A 21,189-nucleotide genomic window follows, 5' to 3' on the forward strand; every position below is an offset into this window, starting at 1 on the left:
TGATAGTTTTCATGATCAAAATAATGTTGATAATCCTGTGGTGGATGTGTATTTGATGGCATCACCCGCTGGTGATAATGATGATGATGATGAAGGCGAGTGCTGCTGACGCCGCCGCTGTTCAAAGGGGAAGAAGGGGGATCCCCACTAGTGGGGCCACTGTTTGAAGCTGGTGATGCTCCGACAGACCTCTGCTGCGCTTCCAGCATCAGCATGGAGGCATTGCCGGTAAGCACAGCTTTAACAAATGGCTCAGCCAGGTCCAGCGCCGATTTGCCGTCGATGTTGCGGATGTTGGCGTTGGCGCCGTGCTGGAGCAGAAATATACACACGTCGAGCTATTCCAGTTCCACAGTGCTCTCCCTGAAGCTGATTATTTTCTCAAGCTTCTAAAATCTAAAATCTCCGATGCTCCTCTGTGAATTAAGCTAAGAGAGATGAGACTGAGACGGTATGGGCACATCCTGAGAAGAGATGCAGAGCATGTTAGAAGGAGAATGTTGAGGATGGAGCTGCCAGGCACACGAAAACGAGGAAAGCCAAAGAGGAGATACATGGATGTGGTGAGAGAGGACATGAAAGTGACAGCTGTAGTAGAGATAGGGTGACCAGATTTCCCTAGTCTGAAACCGGGACACTTTTGCGTGCGACCATGCTCGCGCACGCACACCTTTTTTTTTACGTAAACGTGACACTCAGAGAGGTGCTCTTATCATTTTGTTGAAGCTCACATTTATCAACTTCTCACATAAAATAAAACAAACAGGAATTTTGTTATCTAGTAGCATAGTGGTATACAGATCAGTTAAATTATGGTCAGACAACAGATTTTGTAATGGCTGAGAATAGGCCAGGCTATGTTCATAGGCCAAATTTAAACTGATTTATTTCACCTATTTGTGAGAACACCAAGAAGAATGCATATGCACATGTAGGCTATATCTCTAAAATTGTATGCACTATAGCATGAACTTAAGTAGATATGTGACCTCAACATAGCCTAGGTCAGAATCAACCTTACTAACCATTCCCCACAACTGAATGAATAAAGCAAGATGTGTACAAAAGTGGACACTTTAATGGAAGGTGCAACAAGCTGTTCAACACAGCAATATGGCCAAACTGTCAGAATGGTATGTTAAACAGAAACAAAGAAGAGACAAGTGATTTGAGAATATATACTACGGAAGCCGAGAGAGGCCCTTCATATACGGTAATCCTTTTTTTATTCACCTTGTTATCCCGAGATAATGACATAATTAATTTGAGATCTCGAGAAAACAAAACCGTTATTCCGAGATCTCCAGAAAACAAAACCGTTATTCCGAGATCTCGAGTAAACAGCTAAGAAATGGTTCATTCAGGTGCACCAAGAGACTTGTGATATGCTGACTTTGGGGCTATTTCTCATTCTGTATAGACGCAACTTTGGTCATTAGAATTTCTGGAATTATTGATCACCTAATAAGGCAATATTTTGATCAGGGGTTGACACAGGGAGAGATTGCATTAAGTCTTTTAATAAGGGATAATTTCAAAATTAGTCCGCGGCACCTCCGCAGAAGACTGGCCCGGCTTCGTCTCTACCGACGGAGATACAGTGATCCAGCTGAGATCATGAAATAATTGTTTTGTTTTCTCAAGATCTCGGAATAACGGTTTTGTTTTCTCGAGATCTCGAATTAGTTGTGTTGTTTTCTCGAGATCCTGAATTAATTATGTCGTTATCTCGGGATAACAAGGTGAATAAAAAAAGATTATATGAAGGGTCTCTCGCAGCTTCCGTAAATATACACTCAAACAAAACAGCACTAAAGGAGGAGAGGGGCAACAGCCCGAGGAAAGCCCCCACAGGAGCGCACAGCATTTGCAACATAGGCTACCCAACTCAGTACAAGAACAAAGCACTTACAGTGTGTGCAGTAGGCTTCGTGCGCATTGTTCTGCACCTCTCGGAGGAAGGGGTAGGTGCCCTGTAAATCTTTGGAAAAGGTACATTTTCTTTTCGGCATAATTGCTGCGGCACTACTGCTGTTAGACAAAGAACATTCATGCCAGTTAATGTTTATTGTTGCATGGCAACACGTTCTGTTGTCTGGAATAATGTGGCTAAATAAACACCCATGCCACAGGGCCAGGGGGCAGTAACCAGGAAAGTTTGCGATTCCTGTCAATTCATCAAAATAGTAAATGCAGACATTTCTCCGCTAATGATTCCCACGCTGCTCAGTTGCAAACGTCGCGAGTGGCGAAAACCAGGACATATCCGTGTCCCGACAGACTTTTGTCGGGACTCGGGACACACAACCCCAAATCGGGACTGTCCCAGTAAAACCGGGACGTCTGGTCACCCTAAGTAGAGAAGGATGCGGAGGACAGGGAGCAATGGAGACAAAAGATCTGCTATGGTGACCCCTAAACAGGAGCAGCCAAAAGAAGATGATTCAGTGTTTTTATTTGAAAACTCCCCCTGGCTTTTGGTTTGTTGTTTGTGTTTGTATTAATAACTGTATTTATATTTTGTTGCTGTTATTTTCAATAAAGATTTTTTTAAAAAATGTGTTTTTGCTTCATCCAATGGTCAACCAAACCAAGTCATGTATTAAGGCCTGTTGTGCTTTTTTTACATTAAAAAAACGTAAAATTACATTAACTGAATCACATCATGTGTTTTTCATGTAAAGCCGTCACACGTTTGGTCAGGTGACTCGTTTCAAATAAACTTCTGTCAAAAAACAGCGACACGCTGCTCCAAAACACAAATACGCACTACCCACAATGCTTTGCGTGGCTACGTCATATCACTTCCGACAACACGTTTCAGGAAGTTCCACGTCAGATTTGCCGTGTAGAAGAGACTTTCAGCGGCGGTGTCAGTATTGCAAATTTATTATAAGGGAAAAGCGCAGCAAGAGCAGACATGGTGAGTGTAATAGCGCTGGTGGTGTTTCAACAAAATTAAATATGTATTAGTGGAGTTAGCAGGATAGCACAACACAGCACAGCTACCTAGAAACATTTCATCCGTGCTAAACTGGAGGCCTTACTGCCACATAGACGAAATGCTAATGCTAACGCTAATGTTGTGGCTTAGGGCTTTTTCGCCAAATTGTGTGGCTCTTGCGTTTTTAAAAAAGTGACATATTACACATCCACAGATTGTTAGGTATAAATCATTATGAACGGTTTGCAGTCTGTAAATAAATCTTGCTTGTTAGCTAGCTCGCTGTCTAATATAACTGATCTCCAGTATCCATGTAATTAAATGTTAAGGTGTAACAGAAAAGTGCGTTATTTCTTTAACACCTATACTGTTACTGTTAGTTCGGTGGTGGTGTTCTTTTTGTTCACAAGCTCTGTTTATTTATGTTATTATACATGGCTCACTAGTCAGCGTATTAACACTTAATAACGACCATTCAAAGCATTGATTTGGGTTGGAATTAGGAATGAAACATCTGTAGGATGTGCTGTTCTAGGAAAATAATCAACGACGCAGTAAGGGTGGGAGACCATATGACACTTTACGCTTTTTCTACTATGTAGCAAGGTGTGTGTGTGTGTGTTTGCTCACCAGCTGTCAGCAAAATATTAAATATTTTAAGCTGCAAAAGGCAAAAAAATTTCAAAGAATTGTTAGAGAATTCTTTCAGAAAAAAAATTCAGTGCAGAAGATTGAGCTTTCAAATCTGCTGCTTCTAATTAATTGATGGTTTTTTTTTCAATGTTAGAAAATATCAATCTCCCTGTGAGATCCCAGTGACATGATTTCCGATGTTGGTAGTATCATTGTATTGTATCGGCCAGCTGTATGATGGGATGCAGAAACAACACTGAAGTTTTTCTTTAGGAGAAAGGGGGGCATTCGTCAGGATGCTTTTATTTATTTATTTATTTATGTGGTTTAAATAATCTAACTTTTATTAACAGTAATAGAACAAACACGCACTATTACAAATTAACTGGCATCAAATCCAATAATAAAAGTGCAACAGTTTCCAGCAAGTCAACAAGTAGAACCAATTCCCTTCAGATTTGGGGCAATAAGCCCCCAGCAGAAGAGTCCACCTTTCTGTTTACTTTTACTGGGTACGGTTATCACGGATTCCATGCATTTTCAGTGTTGTGGGGCCTAATTGTACACCCTTTGCCCTAAGTGTACATCTCTTAATGTTTTATTCCTTTTCAGAAATTTGTCAACAATTACAATGTTTTTTTTTTCTTTTAAATTAATTAAATAATGATATATATTTTTAAATAGTTCACACACAAGTATATCTTATACTACATTACAGGTATTTAGCAGACACTCTTATCTAGAGCAACATACCCAGAGCAGCCTGGGGACCAGTTGGGGGTTTGGTGCCTTGCTCAAGGGCACTTCAGCCATTCCTGTTGGTCCAGGGAATCAAACCAGTGACCTTTTGGTCCCAAAGCTGCATCTCTAACCATTCAACAACCGCTGGTGTAACCCGGGACATATATCCGTAAAGACAGTTTTATGTTGCCCGGACTTGGAGCTTCTAGCCATTAGCCTGCGGCCATATTATCTGCCGAGGGAGTTCAGTCACGTGATCACCATCTGTGTTTACATCTCTCCGAAGGCAGATGCAGCCGCTGCATGTGAGAGGATTCACTCTGTCACAGCAAGGCTGCAGACACAGCACCCTAAGGCATTTATCATCAGTTCTGGGGACTTTAATCGTGCTACTTTGCAGGGCTCTACATTAACTTTTGAAACCACTTGTCCTGTCAGGCAAGTTGAAAGGAAATTTACTTGTCCGAATGTGAAGTTGACTTGTCCAAAGAAAAATTTGAGAAAAAAAAAACACAAATAAACAAACTATTTGTAATAAACTAATTTCACCAGAATTACTTTAACACAAAAATCTATTCACTGCAGAAAAAAATTGGACTCCATCAATCATTAATTTATTTATGAGAAATTGAAAACCAGAAAATTAAAATTATATATATTTTCAATTGTATATATTTTCAAGAAAAAAACTATTAATACTAGTACTGTGTGCAGGCAGTCTCTCCTGAAGACTAAATTAAACAATAATTATAAACTAATAAAATAAATGGCTCAGGCTTCATAGAAGAAAAAAACAATTTGAACAGAATCTCACAGTATGATGCTGAAGCTGCCTAAACAATGAAAAATAAAATACCATTTTGGCAAAAATGTTGGCATCCATTAATTTCTTGTATTAAGTAAAAAATAATGTAAAGTGCACACAGTCCTTCGCTGTAAACATAACACCCTTTCAGTAACAGAATTTAAGCCTATATAAACACTGACTCGCACATGCTGCTTCTCTTGAGCGTATACACAGAAGTAAGGCGGAAGGTAGTTTGTCGACGTCACCTCAAGACGACGCCAATGATTGGTCAAATTTGTGGGAAAGTTGCAGTGATTGGATACAATTGCAACACTGCCCTGAATTCACAGGGATTGGTTGAATTTGCATTGATGTTGCAAATTGCAAAATCCTGGATGGTCTGGTAAACGACCGTTTACTTTTCAGCTCAAATACATGAAGCGGTATTGGCCGGTTTCGCAAGCGGAATATTGCGCATGCGCACATTGCTCTTTCCGAAGAGGAAATATCCGGCGATTCATCAAAACAATATGTCGAGTGAGATGCTTTGGGAATCATGTGAATAAACTGATAAATTTGATATGTAACCCGAATATCGGCGTATTTTAGCACTCGTCCGATCGGACAAGTAACTGAGATGAACTTGTCCGACAAAAAGAATCACTTGTCCCAGACAAGCGGACAACCGTTAATGTTGAGCCCTGCTTTGGACTCTACTTTGGCTGCTTTTTACCAGGCTGTGGATTGTCCAACAAGGAACAACAGGACAGTTGACTTGCTGTATGCTAATGTGAAGGATGCATACAGAGTCACACCTCTCCCCCCACTAGGGAAGTCTGACCATAACCTGGTTCTTCTACAGCTGAAGTACACCCCCCTGGTCCAAAGGCAGCTTGCAACAACTAGCTCCATCAGGAGGTGGTCCCCTGAAATGGAAGATGCCCTCAGAGACTGCTATGACATCATGGACTGGGATGTGTTGCTTAGCCCATACTGTGAGGACATAGAGGGGCTGACACACTGTCTGACAGATTACCTCAACTTCTGTGCAGACGTGGTCTCCCCCGCTAAGAGTGTACGGTGTTACCCTAATAACAAGCCATGGGTAACACAGGAAGTCAAAGCTGTCCTCAACAGGAAGAAGGCTGCCTTCAGGAGTAGGGATAGGGAGGTGATGAAAGCAGCACAGCAGGAGGTGAAACGCTGCATGAGGGAAGCTAAGGACAGCTACAGGAGAAAGGTGGAGCAGAAGCTGAAGGAGAACAGCATGAGGGAGGTCTGGGAAGGTGTGAAAACCATCACAGGCCACAATACAAAGACCAGAGTCGTTGAGGGGACAGTGGAGAGGGCGAACGAGTTGAATCAGTGCGTTTACATGCACATAGAGAGAATCGAATTTCTGCCGTTGCTCAACTGAAATCGAAGTTCAAAATGCCATGTATACACCTTAATTCGGCTGAAATTGAACCGAACTTGATTTCTCGGAATCGAGCTACACGACCTAGATTATGCGATTTCTGCCGAGCTACTTAGTGCATGTATACCCTATTGAGCTACGTATTCGAGCTACTTACTTCAGCACTGCCCCTTCCGGAAGTGACGAGTGACGAGACCACAAGCGGGAAACACAACAGCCTCGGTCGGCATGACAACGAATCATGACAACGGCATGAATCTTTTCTTTTTGTGGCATTGTTTGCACTGTTAAAATTTAGCTCACTTACTGTATCACCAAATACATCTGTACAGCTGTTGCATAGCTGTGAATTATGTACATAAACAAGTCATTGTATTTGTGTGTGTGTGTGTGTGTGTGTGTGTGTCCAACATCTGAAGAATGTCAATAAAAACAAAACAATTGAACTTTTTGTGTGTTTATTAAGACACAAGTTAAATTGTAAGCAAAAAAAAAATATATTTTTGTAAGCAAAAAATGGACTTTAGAAAAATATTATTGTGCCAAATAAGTTGTCTTACAAAACAGTGGTCTGCGCCGGACAGTTTGTAGCCATACAGTCTGTTAGAGCAAGCCGAACAGCTTGAACACGGAACTTCCAGTGTTGCCAGATTGGGGGGTTTTAAGTGCATTTTAGCAGATTTGAACATGTTTTGGGCTGGAATACGTTAGCAGTATCTGGCAACACTATAGCTCTTCTTCATGACGACAACCGGAAGTGTACCAACACAATGGGGCGTGTAGCGCCACGTGTGGCTCGGGTGCACAATGCACCTTGCACAATAGCCCGATTTCACTTGTGCATGTAGGATTGGATTTCTCTGGCACCCCTGCTGGGACCCTTTGCTCGATTACCGACAGTAGCTCGATTTGGACGTGCATGTAAACGTACTGAAAGACTTCTTCAATCGGTTCAACCAGCCCACGTCCCCCCCCCCCTCCCTCACTGCAGCCATCTCTCCTCCTTCCCTCAACACACCTCCCCCCAGTCATCACAGCAGCCCCCTCCTCCCCCACCTCAACACAGACTCCTCTGTGCATTACTGCAGACCAGGTCAGAGGTCAACTGAGGAAGCTTCACCCCAGGAAAGCAGCAAGCCCGGACAAGGTGTGTCCACGACTACTGAAGACCTGCGCTGCTGAATTCCAACCCTCTGGAAGACATCATGTATCGTTCCAGTTCCCAAAAAGAATCGGCCCAGCGAGCTGCACGACTTCCGACCGGTGGTGCTCACTTCACATCTGATGAAGACATTGGAGCGGCTCTTCCTCAGCCTCCTCAGACCCCAGGTACAACATACCCAGGACTGTCTGCAGTTTGCATACCGGGCAGGTGTTGGTGTGGAAGACGCCATGCTCTACCTGCTACACCGAGCTTACTCGCATCTGGATAAGGGAAATGGCACAGTGAGTATTCTCTTCTTGGACTTCTTGAGTGCCTTCAACACCATCCAGCCCCTACTGCTTCAGGACAAACTGAACAGGATGCGAGTGGACCCTTGCCTGGTCACCTGAATCTCCAGCTACCTCACTGACAGGCCGCAGTATGTCAGGCTGAAGGGCATCACGTCTGACACTGTAATTAGCAGCACTGGAGCACCCCAGGGCACGGTGCTGGCCCCTCTTCTCTTCACCCTGTACACCGCGGACTTCTGCTACAACTTGGAGCTGTGTCACATTCAGAAGTTTGCCGATGACACGGCCATCGTTGGGTGTATCAGTGACAACAGAGAGGAGGAGTATAGGAGCCTGGTGAGGGACTTTGCTGTGTGGTGCAACAGGAACCATCTGCAGCTCAACACCTCGAAGACCAAGGAGCTGGTCATTGACTTTGGTTAGGTCCAGACCAAGGTCATGACCAGTTCTGATTGAGGGAGTCGAGGTGGAGGCTGTGGATTCCTACAAATACCTTGGGCTGTGGCTGGACAGCAAGCTGGATTGGATTTGTAACACCAATCACTTATACAGGAAGGGACAGAGCAGGCTATACTTCCTTAGGAGGCTGCGATCCTTTAACATCTGCAGGAAACTCCTGTGGATGTTCTATCAGTCTGTGGTCGCCAGTGTCCTGTTTTACACTGTGGTGTGCTGGGGGGGCAGCACATCCAAGAAGGACATATCCAGGCTGGACAAATTGATCAGGCAGGCCAGCTCTGTGGTCGGCATGAAGCTGGACTCTGGTGACGGTGGCAGAGAATAGGTCTATGGACAAACTATTGAACATCATGGACGATGCCAGTCACCCTCTGCACACTGTCATCAGCAACCAAAGGAGCCTGTTCAGTGACGGAATGCTCCTTCCCAAGTGCAGGACGAACAGACTCAAAAACTCCTTTGTCCCTCATGCCATCAGACTGTACAACTCCTCTCTGGGGGGGAGGAGGGGTAACAGGAGGACGGGAAGGAGCAGTAGCCTAGCCTAGCCTAACAATAAGCAATACCGCACAATGTGCACACACACACTTACCCTAACCCCACTTCTCCCCCTCCCCCTTCCTCTCTTCCCCATATCTTTTATATTTGTATATGTAAATACTTAATTTATTTTAATTTATCTAGAAGTTTTTCTCTATTTCTTGTCTCTGTTTATCTGTAATGATGCTGCTGGAATCTTAATTTCCCTGAGGGAACCCTCCCAAAGGGATCAATAAAGTTTTATCCAATCTAATCTAATTAGGCCATGGCTTCCCCATTTATAAATAAGCCTAGTAGTGGTAACAAAAATATAGTTTTATACTTATTTATAGTTAAAGGGGAACTGAAGTAATTTTTAAACTTGCTTTATTTCTTAACGTTTATTCAATTATGTTTTCTGTTTTAGTAACCTTATATCATGACTCGTATTGGCAACTAATTACAATTAAATATTATACTTATCAGCCTATTCGGTTTTTAGCCATTTGAATTTAGTTCATTTGGTCCATGGCAGGCGTCACTTATCCACGCGATCTTCACGAGACTTGTGCGAGACTTTGAAACGTGAAGTGTCAGCCAGGTGTCAGTGCCGCCATTTTGAAAACTACTTTCCAAAACAAAATATTGCACAAAACGATTTTAAATGAAGATTACTGCCTGCTTTTTTTTTTTTTCAAACTTTCCTGATTGCTATTGAAACAAACAAAACTTCCGGCTTGATTACATCAGCATTCGAAAAAGGGCACGCGTGTCTTTTGACACCGTTGGCAGATGTTGGTCACTTTGATTTCCGCTGTATGTTTTACTTCCGTCCTAGGATGTCTTGACGAATCTCGTTTACGGCCACTGCTTTGACATATGGACTGAGATATCTCATCTCATTATCTCTAGCCGCTTTATCCTTCTACAGGGTCGCAGGCAAGCTGGAGCCTATCCCAGCTGACTACGGGCGAAAGGCGGGGTACACCCTGGACAAGTCGCCAGGTCATCACAGGGCTGACACATAGACACAGACAACCATTCACACTCACATTCACACCTACGGTCAATTTAGAGTCACCAGTTAACCTAACCTGCATGTCTTTGGACTGTAGGGGAAACCGGAGCACCCGGAGGAAACCTCCCCGTGTCCGCGTGGAACATGCAAACTCCACACAGAAAGGTCCTCGCCGGCCCCAGGACTCGAACCCAGGACCTTCTTGCTGTGAGGCGACAGCGCTAACCACTACACCACCGTGCCGCCCGGACTGAGATATTACATAGCATATTTCACTAATAACTTGCTATAGCAGTGACAAAGTAGCTATCAAAAATGCATTCCTATATTTAATAAAACGAGAGAAGTAGAATTTTGATAATAAATTTGGCTTCAGTTCTCCTTTAATACATGGTGTCTGTGAAACAAGTGCCTGTTATCGCTTACTTTACAGTGGATCTAAAGTCACTCCCTCATCAGCCTCACTTTATTTCTCTCTGTTGAAGTTAACAAGACAAACAGTGCTCCTTAGAATAGATGTTACTGAGAACCTGAAAAGTGTGGTGAAAGACTTAACGTTACAGCTTGACCTTTGATTGGTACAAAGCCGACACTGGAGGCTCTTGTTAATAATCCTTTTATGTGGAGCATATGTTCTACAAGTCTCTGTGGAAGCTGTTGCTATAAGCAGAGAGAGCATATTACAGAGCATACTAACTACTGTTACAGTAAATTAATCAGCACCTTGAAGCATTCAGCAGTGCTGGAATAAATGTACTGAATGGTTATGACCCTTCAAATAAACTAATGTGTCAGTAGGCGTACATGTTTTACATGACCAAACGGTAAACATAAATGTAATGCAACTACACTGTTACAAATATTTGGCTTGTCGCTTTAGCATCAGTTTTAAAAGTGAGATGGCTCAGCATTGTTGAGCTCTCGATTCTGTTTGGTCAGAAGGTGTCGCTTAATTTTCTATAACAGCAGCTCTGACAGTAGTTCTGAGTCGAAGGCTGATCACAGGTTTATATTAATGTGCTTGTTCTAATACCATCCACAGGGTTTTGTATAACTGAAGCTGATCATGGAATTAAAAATACTTTTTTTTTCTTTAAACAAAGGAAAATGTGTGTGTAGAAATGGTTTAAGGTGGGTGGAGCACAGAAGCATGGCAGGCCAGAACTGAGTTCTCACAAAACTCTTTATTTGCACTTTTCAGTGTCTTATTTCGCTCGCCCCCCCACACACACACGCGCGCGCACAAAAAAAACAAAACAAGTGTCCAGGTTGGGGAGAGCTCCCTTCCTCTGCTGTCCCTCTCCTCTTATAGGGCGCGGTCACTGGGGAAGACACAAACACAGATTAATTCCCGTCAGGTGCAGTGATTCTTCCACTTACCTTCCCTGACTCCGCTCTCCATTCACAGACTGACGCTTGACCATGCCCCCGCTGCCACAGTGTGTAATTGATGATATAGAGAAGATTTCTGTAAGGAAATGTTTAACATTTATGGAAGGAGTCTGCAGTGTCAGCACTGTGAATGTCAGGAAGCTTTCTGCCTTTTTTTATTTTTTTGTGTGTCTTATTAACTTCGAGACAAGAAAAAGAGAGGCTGGTGAGGGAATCACTGCATGCTGCTGTTTATATGCTGCATGAGGCAAGCTGCTATAATCAACACTAATCAACTTCACAGTGATAACAGAAACACTGCTTAGCATTGGCCTGCATCACATCACTCCAATGTTGATTATTTTCCTCCAGCAGCACACCACCTGAGTGTTTCATTCCTCACTTCATCAACCAGGTTTTTAGCCAACTCCGATTTAACCTTGAGTGCAATTATATCTTAAATAGAAGTCGGGTCTTGAGTCCACACACCTAGTTATCGTGATATAAATATTTTCAGTCGCAGTCACACAGCATATTATATCCAGAAAAGCACATCTATGGGGTCATTTACAATGATACAGTGGTCATTTCTGTTTTATTTCCTGTAGCCTCTCAGGCTGGACATCAAGCGCAAGCTCACAGCTCGGTCAGACCGTGTCAAAAGCGTAGATCTCCATCCCACTGAGCCGTGGATGCTGGCCAGTCTCTACAATGGCAGTGTGTGCGTCTGGAACCACGAAACGCAAGTGAGTGGGGGGGCTGGCTGCCTCATGAATTCAGCTGCTCAACATTGTAGTATTTCCATTGTTTTCTTCTTGTTACTCAATTCCAGAATAGAGTAGATCAGCCAGTTAGATGCTCTTGCTCATCGAATATTATTCATTTCTATGATTGTAGACGTTGGTGAAGACGTTTGAAGTGTGTGACCTGCCAGTGCGAGCTGCAAAGTTTGTCGCGAGGAAGAACTGGGTCATAACTGGAGCAGTAAGTATATTATTTAAAATATTTAGGATTTTTTTTTTTCAGGCTAAGTGCTTTTCCATCCAGTTTGGTTCAGCCTTGAGCTGTGTAAATGTTTTCCATCTGCTCTCTTCTAGGATGATATGCAGATTCGTGTTTTCAACTACAACACATTAGAGCGAGTGCACATGTTTGAGGCCCATTCGGATTACATCCGCTGCATCGCTGTGCATCCTACTCAGCCCTACATCCTTACTAGCAGTGGTATGTATTTATGAATGTAGCAACAACCTTTCTGTAAACCTTAGTGTATGGATATGATGTAACTGTTCAGTGTGTGTATGTGTTCAGATGATATGCTCATTAAGCTGTGGGACTGGGAGAAGAAGTGGTCGTGCAGTCAGGTGTTTGAAGGTCACACCCACTATGTCATGCAGATTGTCATCAACCCCAAAGACAACAACCAGTTTGCAAGTGCATCACTGGACAGAACCATCAAGGTGATTTTTATTTTTTATTTATTATTTTTTTTTTTTTTGTACTTAAGAACTGCTGCTGTATATTTTTATTATGATGTTATTTTTTGCAACCCCGAGCCAAAACCTCTTCAGTAAATCAGGTGATGCAACCATTAGTTTGGGAACCCCTGGTGTATCAAAACATTAAGAAGAAAAATAAAGCTTGTTCATTCGTAATGTTTCAGGTGTGGCAGCTGGGTTCCTCATCCCCCAACTTCACTCTGGAGGGCCATGAGAAAGGCGTGAACTGCATCGATTATTACAGCGGCGGAGATAAACCATATCTCATTTCAGGAGCTGATGACAGGCTGGTGAAGATCTGGGACTACCAGGTGAGAACACGTCTCATTTTTCAGAAAGACTTTGTTCACATGTGCTTCCTTAGCTCTGTAGATAAGCTTACACCTCTCCTGGTTACGGAATTATTCCCCTCAGAACAAGACATGCGTGCAGACCCTGGAGGGACATGCCCAGAATGTATCCTGCGTTAGCTTCCACCCCGAGCTGCCAATCATCGTTACAGGTTCAGAGGATGGTAAGGTCCCAGAGGAGCCACAGTACATAGTCACGCGACACTAAACAAATCATCAATAAGATCCAACAAGAATTACTTTTATTTATGTATATATGTTGCTCCTGTTTACTCATATTTAGGCACAGTGCGCATCTGGCATTCCAGCACGTACAGACTGGAAAGTACACTGAACTATGGCATGGAGCGGGTGTGGTGTGTGTGTGGCTTGCGTGGTTCCAACAATGTCGCACTTGGTTATGATGAGGGCAGCATTATTATTAAGGTAATACACACAATATATGCATGTACTTGTAATAACATCTTATGTTGTTATTATTGTTGTTGATTTTTTTAAATTTATTTTTACCTTTCCTTTTTTCATTAGCTTGGTCGTGAGGAGCCTGCCATGTCCATGGACACAAATGGTAAGATTATTTGGGCCAAGCATTCAGAGGTACAGCAGGCTAACCTGAAGGCCATGGGAGACACGGAGATTAAAGACGGCGAAAGGCTGCCACTGGCTGTCAAAGACATGGGCAGCTGTGAGATCTACCCCCAGACTATCCAGCACAACCCTAATGGAAGGTCAGTTTGCACAAAATCATGTTGCAAATACTAATGTTAAGTCATATTGATTCTTTAAGCAGCATCAAGTTTTATTTATTTTTTAAAGACCTATTCAATGATGTTAATGCTAAGTAAATATCAACTTTATATTAAATATTCACTTCTGATATCTGTTTATGATCAATTGGCTTTCATTCTTGCATGCTATTACCAGGTTCGTGGTGGTTTGCGGAGATGGAGAGTACATCATCTACACAGCCATGGCTCTGAGGAACAAGAGCTTTGGCTCTGCTCAGGAGTTTGTTTGGGCCCATGATTCTTCTGAGTAAGTGTTCTTACTTCCATCATGTACAGATTAGCACTGATACAATAATTAGGAAGTATAACTGAATGCCTACAGGCAGATTATAATGGCTACTCCATGGAGTTAGTCCAAGTAATTATGTTTCTGATTGGCCGTCGAATGACATAACAATCATCGGGTTTACAATTTATTTACCATCTTTGGTCTCATTAATGAGAGGAAAAATGTAGTCAGGCTCACTTCAACACACCTTACGGGCTCTGGAACCAAACTCCTGGAGAGGGGTTGGGTTCTACTCTCTTCTGGAGTTGCCCTCTGTGAGAGGTGGCGAGCAGGTGTGGGTTTTCTCATAGCCCCCCCAGTTCGGTGCCAGTATGTTGGAGTTCACTCTGGTGGATGAGAGTTGTCTCCTTGAGGCTTCAGGTTGGGGCATGAGTACTAACTGTTGTCTGTGTTTATGCACTGAACACCAGTTCAGAGTATTCAGCCTTCTTGGAGGCCTTGGGTGGGGTGCTGAAAGGTACCCCTTTGGGTGACTGTCATTCTGCTTGGGGACTTTTAACACTCACATGGGCACTGACAGTGAAACATGGGAAGGTGTGATTGGGAGGAGCAGCCCACCTGATCTGAACCTGAGTGGTGCTCTGTTATTGGACTCCTGTGCTATGCATAGTCTATCCATAACAAACAACATGTTCGAGCATAAGGGTGTTTGTAAGTACACTTGGTACCAGAACACTCTCGGTCTTGGGTTGGTGATAGGATTTAAAAAAAAAAAAAATCCGTCATCAGACCTGAGGTCTTGGACACTCGGGTGAAGAGAGGAGCTGAGCTGTCAACTGATCACCACCTGGTAGTGAGTTGAATTAGATGGCAGATGAAGACACCGGATAAATCTGGCAAACTCAAGTGTATAGTGCGGGTGTGCTGGGAACGTTTAGCAATCAGATCACCTCCAGCAAAGCTTTTCCTGCGTTCCAAGAGAGGCTGGGGACGTTGAGTCCGAATGGACTCTGTGCCTCCATTCCTTGAAGCAACTGTATGGAGCTGTGGTCGCAAGGTTGTTGGTGCCAGTCATGACGGTTACCCCTGAACCCGGTGGTGGACTCCAGAGTTTAAGGGAGTCGTCAAGCTGAAGGAGGCTGCCTTTCAAACCTGGTTGGCTTGTAGAACTCCTGAAGCAGCTGACTGGTACCGATGGGCCAAGCGGAGCACAGCTGCGGATAGTTGTGGAACAAAAACCTGGATGTGGGAGGAGTTTGGTGAGGCAATGGAAAAAGACTTTGGTTCGGCCTCTAAGAGATTCTGGTAAACTGTCAGGCGACTCTGGGTAGAAGGAAAGCATTGCTTTGCTCGTGTTATTTACAGCAGGGATGGAGTGCTGTTGATCTCAAATGGGGATATAGTCAGGCGATGGAAGGAATACTTTGAGAATCTCCTGATCCCAACTGACACACCTTCCATAGAGGAGGCAGAGTTGGAGGACTCTGGGGAGGACTCACCCATAACTGGAGCTGAGGTGGCTGAGGTAGTTTAAAAAAAAAAAACTCCTCAGTGGCAGGGCTCTGGAAGTGGATGAGATTTGTCCTGAGTTCCTGAAGGCTTTGGATGTTGTTGGGCTGTCTTGGTTGACATGCTTCTTCAACATTTGTGTGAAGGTAAGGGACAGTGTATCTGGACTGGTAGACTGGGGTGGTGGTTCCCATCTTTTAAAAGGGGGACTGGAGAGTGCCCTCCAATTTTAGGGGGGGGATCATACTCTTCAGCCCTCCTGGGAAGGTTTGTGCCAGGGTACTGGAAAGGAGGATTTGCACATTAGTTGAGTTGTACATTGTTCAGGAGGGACAATGTAGTTTTCATCCTGGCCAGAGAACAAGGCTTGTGGGCATCAGGATTGTGTCGTTGCTTTTTGCAGATGATGTGATCCTTTTGGCTTCTTCAAGCTGTGAATTCCATTATGCCTTGGAACGGTTTGTAGCTGAGCATGAAGCGGCTGGGATGAGAATCGGCACCTCCAAATTAGAGGCTATAGTCCTCAGCCAGAAAAGGTTGGAATGCCCTCTCTAGGTTGCTGCTTCAAGTGAAGGAATAAGTATCTTGGGGTCTTGTTCACGAGTGAAGGGGGGGAACGGGAGATTGACAGGCATATTGGTGCAGCGTCAACAGTCATGTGGATGCTCTCCCAATCTGTCGTGGTGAAGAGAGCTGAACCATCAGGCGAAGCTGTTGATTTACGGGTCAGTCTACATCCCTGCCCTCGCCTATGGTCACAAGCTCTGGGTAATGACCGAAAGAACGAGATCATGGATACATGCGGCAGAAATGAGTTTCCTCCACAGGATGTCTGGGCTCAGCCTTAGAAATTAGGTGAGAAGCTCAGGCTTTCAGGAGGGGCTCAAAGTATAGCCACTGCTCCTTCACATTGAAGGGAACCATTTGAGGTAGTTCAGGCATTTGTCTAGAATGCCTCCTAGGGAGGTATTTCAGGCATGTCAAACTGGGAAGAGATTCCAGGGCAGACCAGGACATGCTGGAGGGATTATATTTCTTGGTTGTCCAGGGAATGCTTTGGTATTCCTCCAGAGGAGCTGGAAGAGGTGGTTGGGGAGAGGGAGGTTTGAGCATTACTGCTGAGATTGCTGCACCCACGACCTGGAAGCGGATAAGCAGTAGAAAATTGGTGGATGAGGTGGATGGATGGCGGATGGTGACGAATTTTGTTCTTTTACACAGGTATGCAATCAGAGAAAGCAACAGTGTGGTGAAAATCTTCAAGAATTTTAAAGAGAAGAAGTCCTTCAAGCCTGACTTTGGAGCAGAGGGTGATTTTATTTATTTATTTTTTTTACATTTACAAAATAAGTTTGTACTCGAATTAAGCAGTTGTGGGTTAAGGGCCTAGCTCAGGACCATGACAGTGGTTCTTTGAAAGCTCTCTGATTGATTTTATTTTATTTATTTATTTATTTATTTATTTATTTATTAATTACCATTCAGGTATCTATGGTGGCTTTCTGCTGGGTGTCAGGTCCGTAAACGGCTTGGCTTTCTATGACTGGGAGAACACGGAGCTGATTCGGCGCATTGAAATTCAACCCAAACATGTAACTCTTATTGCTTTGGTTTCCCAAATATTTTCCAGCTAGTGATGTATTGTTATATGTAGCTCATCATTCCAATGTCTGTGTCCAAACCTGACATGACCTTACTTTTCTCTTGCGTGTGTTCAGATCTTCTGGTCAGACTCTGGAGAGCTGGTGTGCATTGCCACGGAGGAGTCGTTCTTCATCTTGCGCTACCTGGCAGACAAAGTGGCCGCATCACAAGAGTCCAACGAAGGGGTTACGGAGGATGGCATTGAGGATGCTTTTGAGGTTAGTATTCAGTCAATCATATATAGTGGCATATTGTTTTCTGAATTATTCATCATTTACTTCATCGTTTACTTACTTAATTTACTTACACACTAATTGGTTACCAATCTTTCTACACTCAGACCCAAGCAGGTTAGGTTCAAAACATGTATAGCTAATGAAAATATTTGTCTTGTAACAATCTACTTGTCCGCTACAATAAAAAAAAAAAAAAGGAAAAGCCCAGACATTAAGTCTGCTTGCGCTGTGCACGAGCGCAAAGATCCATCAAGTGTATCTTCAGTGATCATATGTCAGGGTCCACTGTTATATCAGAACTGCTAACAGTGACAAATTTTGTTAGCACACTAACTTTGCTGACGTGTGTACGTGCGTGCGTACAGGTCCAGGGTGAGATACAGGAGATTGTGAAGACGGGTCTGTGGGTGGGTGACTGCTTCATCTACACCAGCTCTGTCAACAGATTAAACTACTTTGTTGGAGGAGAGATCGTCACCATTGCTCACCTGGATAGGTGCGTTTCACTAGACATTTTAATTTACTCCATCTCTTGAATGTTGGGCTTATAGCTGAATGCAAGTTGCACTTTATCAATAAAAAGTTGCACAGTTCTTTTTGTTTGCGTTTTATAAACAAAGCCTCTGATCTCCTCAGGACCATGTACCTGCTGGGCTACATCCCTAAAGATGACCGCCTGTATCTGGGAGACAAGGAGCTGAACATCGTCAGTTACTCACTGCTGGTGTCAGTGTTGGAGTACCAGACAGCTGTCATGCGGCGTGACTTCTCCATGGCTGACAAAGTACTCCCCACCATTCCAAAAGAGCAGAGGACCAGGGTGGCCCACTTCCTAGAGAAACAGGTCTCCGATGTGACTCTGATGTGATGAACTGATTCTTTACATATAAAATGTTTTGCATGTAAAAAGGTCTTATTTTTAATCAGATATTTATATTTATAGGGTTTCAAGCAGCAAGCACTGGCTGTGTCCACTGACCCAGAGCACAGGTTTGAGCTTGCACTGCAATTAGGGGAACTAAAGATTGGCTACCAGCTAGCAGTAGAAGCAGAGGTAAGATTGTGTAGCTTGAGAAATGGTTCTTCCTTAAATGTGTTCCGCTTTTCAGCAAGGCATCTTAACCCCCAACTTAGGTCAGGGTAGATGAATTAAAAAATGTTTCTGGCTATAGCATACCTGCCAACCTGTACGCATCTTGCGTAGCCGCTACGAATTTTTACCTCATTGTACGACTGTACGTTTTCACATTAAAATGTACGCATATCGTCCGAACTCGCATTTCAGTCAAGTTCTCGCTGAAGTTGATACCGCTGATCTGTGAGAGAACTCAAAGCCAGAATGGAACGCTTTGCCCAATCCCCCCGCCCCTCTTCCAGAGCGTGTGCCTCTGCCCTCTTCACCCCCTCCCCTTCCTCCTTCGTGTCTCTGACTTGAGTGCAGCGGTGCAGCCAGGTGGCTAGAGCGAGTCGGAGATTGAAACGTCGGTTAGAGACGTCGTTTTTATATTTGTAACAGAAACTGTTGTGTTTCACGTGTACTTGAGCTTCCTAGCCGTTATTTTGTGCATTTACAACACCAACAGTACAGGCTAGTTCTTCATTTAACTTCGAAGCCGTCACTCGAGGTTGCATATTCGATGCGGTAACCAACGAAACCTGATTACAATTCCTCTCACGCTCTCATTGAATCACTATGATAAGTGCCACTTTATTGATGTGCTCAACAAAACGTAGCATGTTGTATATCTTAAAGGCAGTCAGTAACTTCTGTCAGTGGTAGCCTAGAATGTTTGCAGATGATGTGAAGTCAAAAATTGGTCATCCCTCTTATGAAAAAAAGCCTGCGTGGTACTGCAGTATCAAATGCTTTTTTTTATACAGTATTACTGCAGTAAATGCAATATTTTGAATGCAGATGCAATAGTTTGCACATGAAAAAGGCATACTACAAAATACTGCAGTGTACTGTATAATGCAATATTTTTACTGTATAATGCAATATACTTCCAACATGTTAAAAAATGCAAAAGTCTAAACCTATTGCATGGGAAATTTGTGCATACCATGTTTTGTGTTGAAAGTGCCTTTTTTACATACTGTACAGTGTTTCCCATAGACCAGGTAGCAATTTGTGGTGCTCCACTGTGCCGATGAGGGAATCGTGCGCGGTGGTGTCGGGGCAGTCGGTGGAGTCGGTCATTGGGATGTATGCAAAGTGTTTACAGCGGGCGGTGTTCAAACACACAGTATTTTTCTTCAGAGTCACCTGCTGGGACTATTTTAAAGCTACAAGAAGCATTTGAGATTATTCAGTTCAATCTAAATTCTTTTAAGTTCTTTAAGAGAAGACAGCTAAAACAATTTTTACCAGAACCCTGCCTGGTTTTATTCCTTGACCCAACTTTACATTACAGGGCAGGCCATTAGTTTGCTGGGCTTGATGTTGGTGGAAAACCTCTCTCTTAAATTTATGAAAATTACTCACCAAAATTGAAGTTAAAGTTTAGTTTTTACTAGAGATGCACCGATTGCAATTTTTTGGGCCGATTCCGATTTCCCATGGAGTGTGACCTGCCGATACCAATTTTGGCCGATTCCGATTTCATTTTTTCAAACCACTACACAGCACACACACAGACTTTTTTCTTTTTATCGTTTCTTTAATAGAACATTCTGCCAGATTTTCAGTAATAAATTTTCAACACCTCGAAGGTTGAAAACAAACAAAAAGACATTGTTCTTTGTAAAATCTTTCTTCATGTTTGGTATTAACATATTAATTCCTGAAATAGGAAATTCACACACACATTTTGTCTTTTCCCATCCAATATCTGGCACAAAACAACGTCCCCCTCATATATTATTTGACTACTGCTATGGAACACACTTTCATAAGCCTATTTAGATCTGAAAACTTATGCCTTATAGAATAACCCATTTCTTCATTCAGTATCAAAATACAAAAATAATTTCCAGTTATACTTATACCATAGCCGTTCTATCATCTTTGTCAAATGTGTATTTGTAGAGTAATTTCCAATGGAATCAAGTGCAACCAAGGTTGTAAAACAAAGACATTTTTTTTTCTCTCTCTCTTTGTACAAATCTAACTAGATGTTTGGTAATAGGCTAACGTATTAATTCCTGTAATGGGAAATTCACACAACCACAAACATTTTCTTCTTTTCACATCCAATATCTGGTACAAAAAATTCACTATATTTGGATATCCAAATATAGTGAATTTTTTTTATTTTTATTTTTTTGTTAACTGTGCGTGCGCTGGAGCTCGTTAGGCGCGCAGGACTGACACTGTTCTGCGCAAGCGCAACACAATCGCACTAGAAAGCATGTTCAAGCTGCCAGTGTAGCTGCAGTCTTTTTAGTTGCGAATTACGAGTATTTCCACTTTTATCTCTGTGATACACAAGTTTTGATCGGCAGAAAATCGGCATATTTTAATTTTGACCGACCGGTCGCCGGTCATGGCTGATCACGTGAAAATCGGCCGATTCCGATCGGCAGCCGGTCAATCGGTGCATCTCTGGTTTTTACCTTAGTTTTTTGCCTTTTTGGTGGCAATCTTTCAA

The 21,189-nt window shown here is 43.1% G+C and overlaps 1 protein-coding gene across 2 annotated transcripts in view; it reads left to right on the forward strand.

Annotated features, from left to right (window-relative positions):
* Positions 1-2,807: 2,807 nt before the first annotated feature.
* The window catches only part of copb2 (COPI coat complex subunit beta 2), a 73,313-nt gene continuing 54,931 nt past the window's right edge, over positions 2,808-21,189 (forward strand). Inside the window, exons 1-16 of one of the 2 annotated variants that reach the window (XM_060929840.1) lie at positions 2,808-2,923; positions 11,953-12,090; positions 12,242-12,328; positions 12,442-12,568; positions 12,656-12,804; positions 13,008-13,154; positions 13,258-13,357; positions 13,477-13,619; positions 13,722-13,921; positions 14,118-14,228; positions 16,941-17,029; positions 17,205-17,311; positions 17,438-17,581; positions 17,965-18,095; positions 18,236-18,443; positions 18,543-18,653. In XM_060929840.1, coding sequence (XP_060785823.1) covers positions 2,921-2,923; positions 11,953-12,090; positions 12,242-12,328; positions 12,442-12,568; positions 12,656-12,804; positions 13,008-13,154; positions 13,258-13,357; positions 13,477-13,619; positions 13,722-13,921; positions 14,118-14,228; positions 16,941-17,029; positions 17,205-17,311; positions 17,438-17,581; positions 17,965-18,095; positions 18,236-18,443; positions 18,543-18,653 — 1,995 coding nt within the window. In that variant the 5' untranslated portion in view covers positions 2,808-2,920. The remainder of the gene's footprint in view (positions 2,924-11,952; positions 12,091-12,241; positions 12,329-12,441; positions 12,569-12,655; positions 12,805-13,007; positions 13,155-13,257; positions 13,358-13,476; positions 13,620-13,721; positions 13,922-14,117; positions 14,229-16,940; positions 17,030-17,204; positions 17,312-17,437; positions 17,582-17,964; positions 18,096-18,235; positions 18,444-18,542; positions 18,654-21,189) is intronic. The other variant, XM_060929831.1, reaches the window with a different exon arrangement.

Source organism: Neoarius graeffei, chromosome 1 (genome assembly GCF_027579695.1).
Source record: "Neoarius graeffei isolate fNeoGra1 chromosome 1, fNeoGra1.pri, whole genome shotgun sequence".
Taxonomy (NCBI): domain Eukaryota; kingdom Metazoa; phylum Chordata; class Actinopteri; order Siluriformes; family Ariidae; genus Neoarius; species Neoarius graeffei.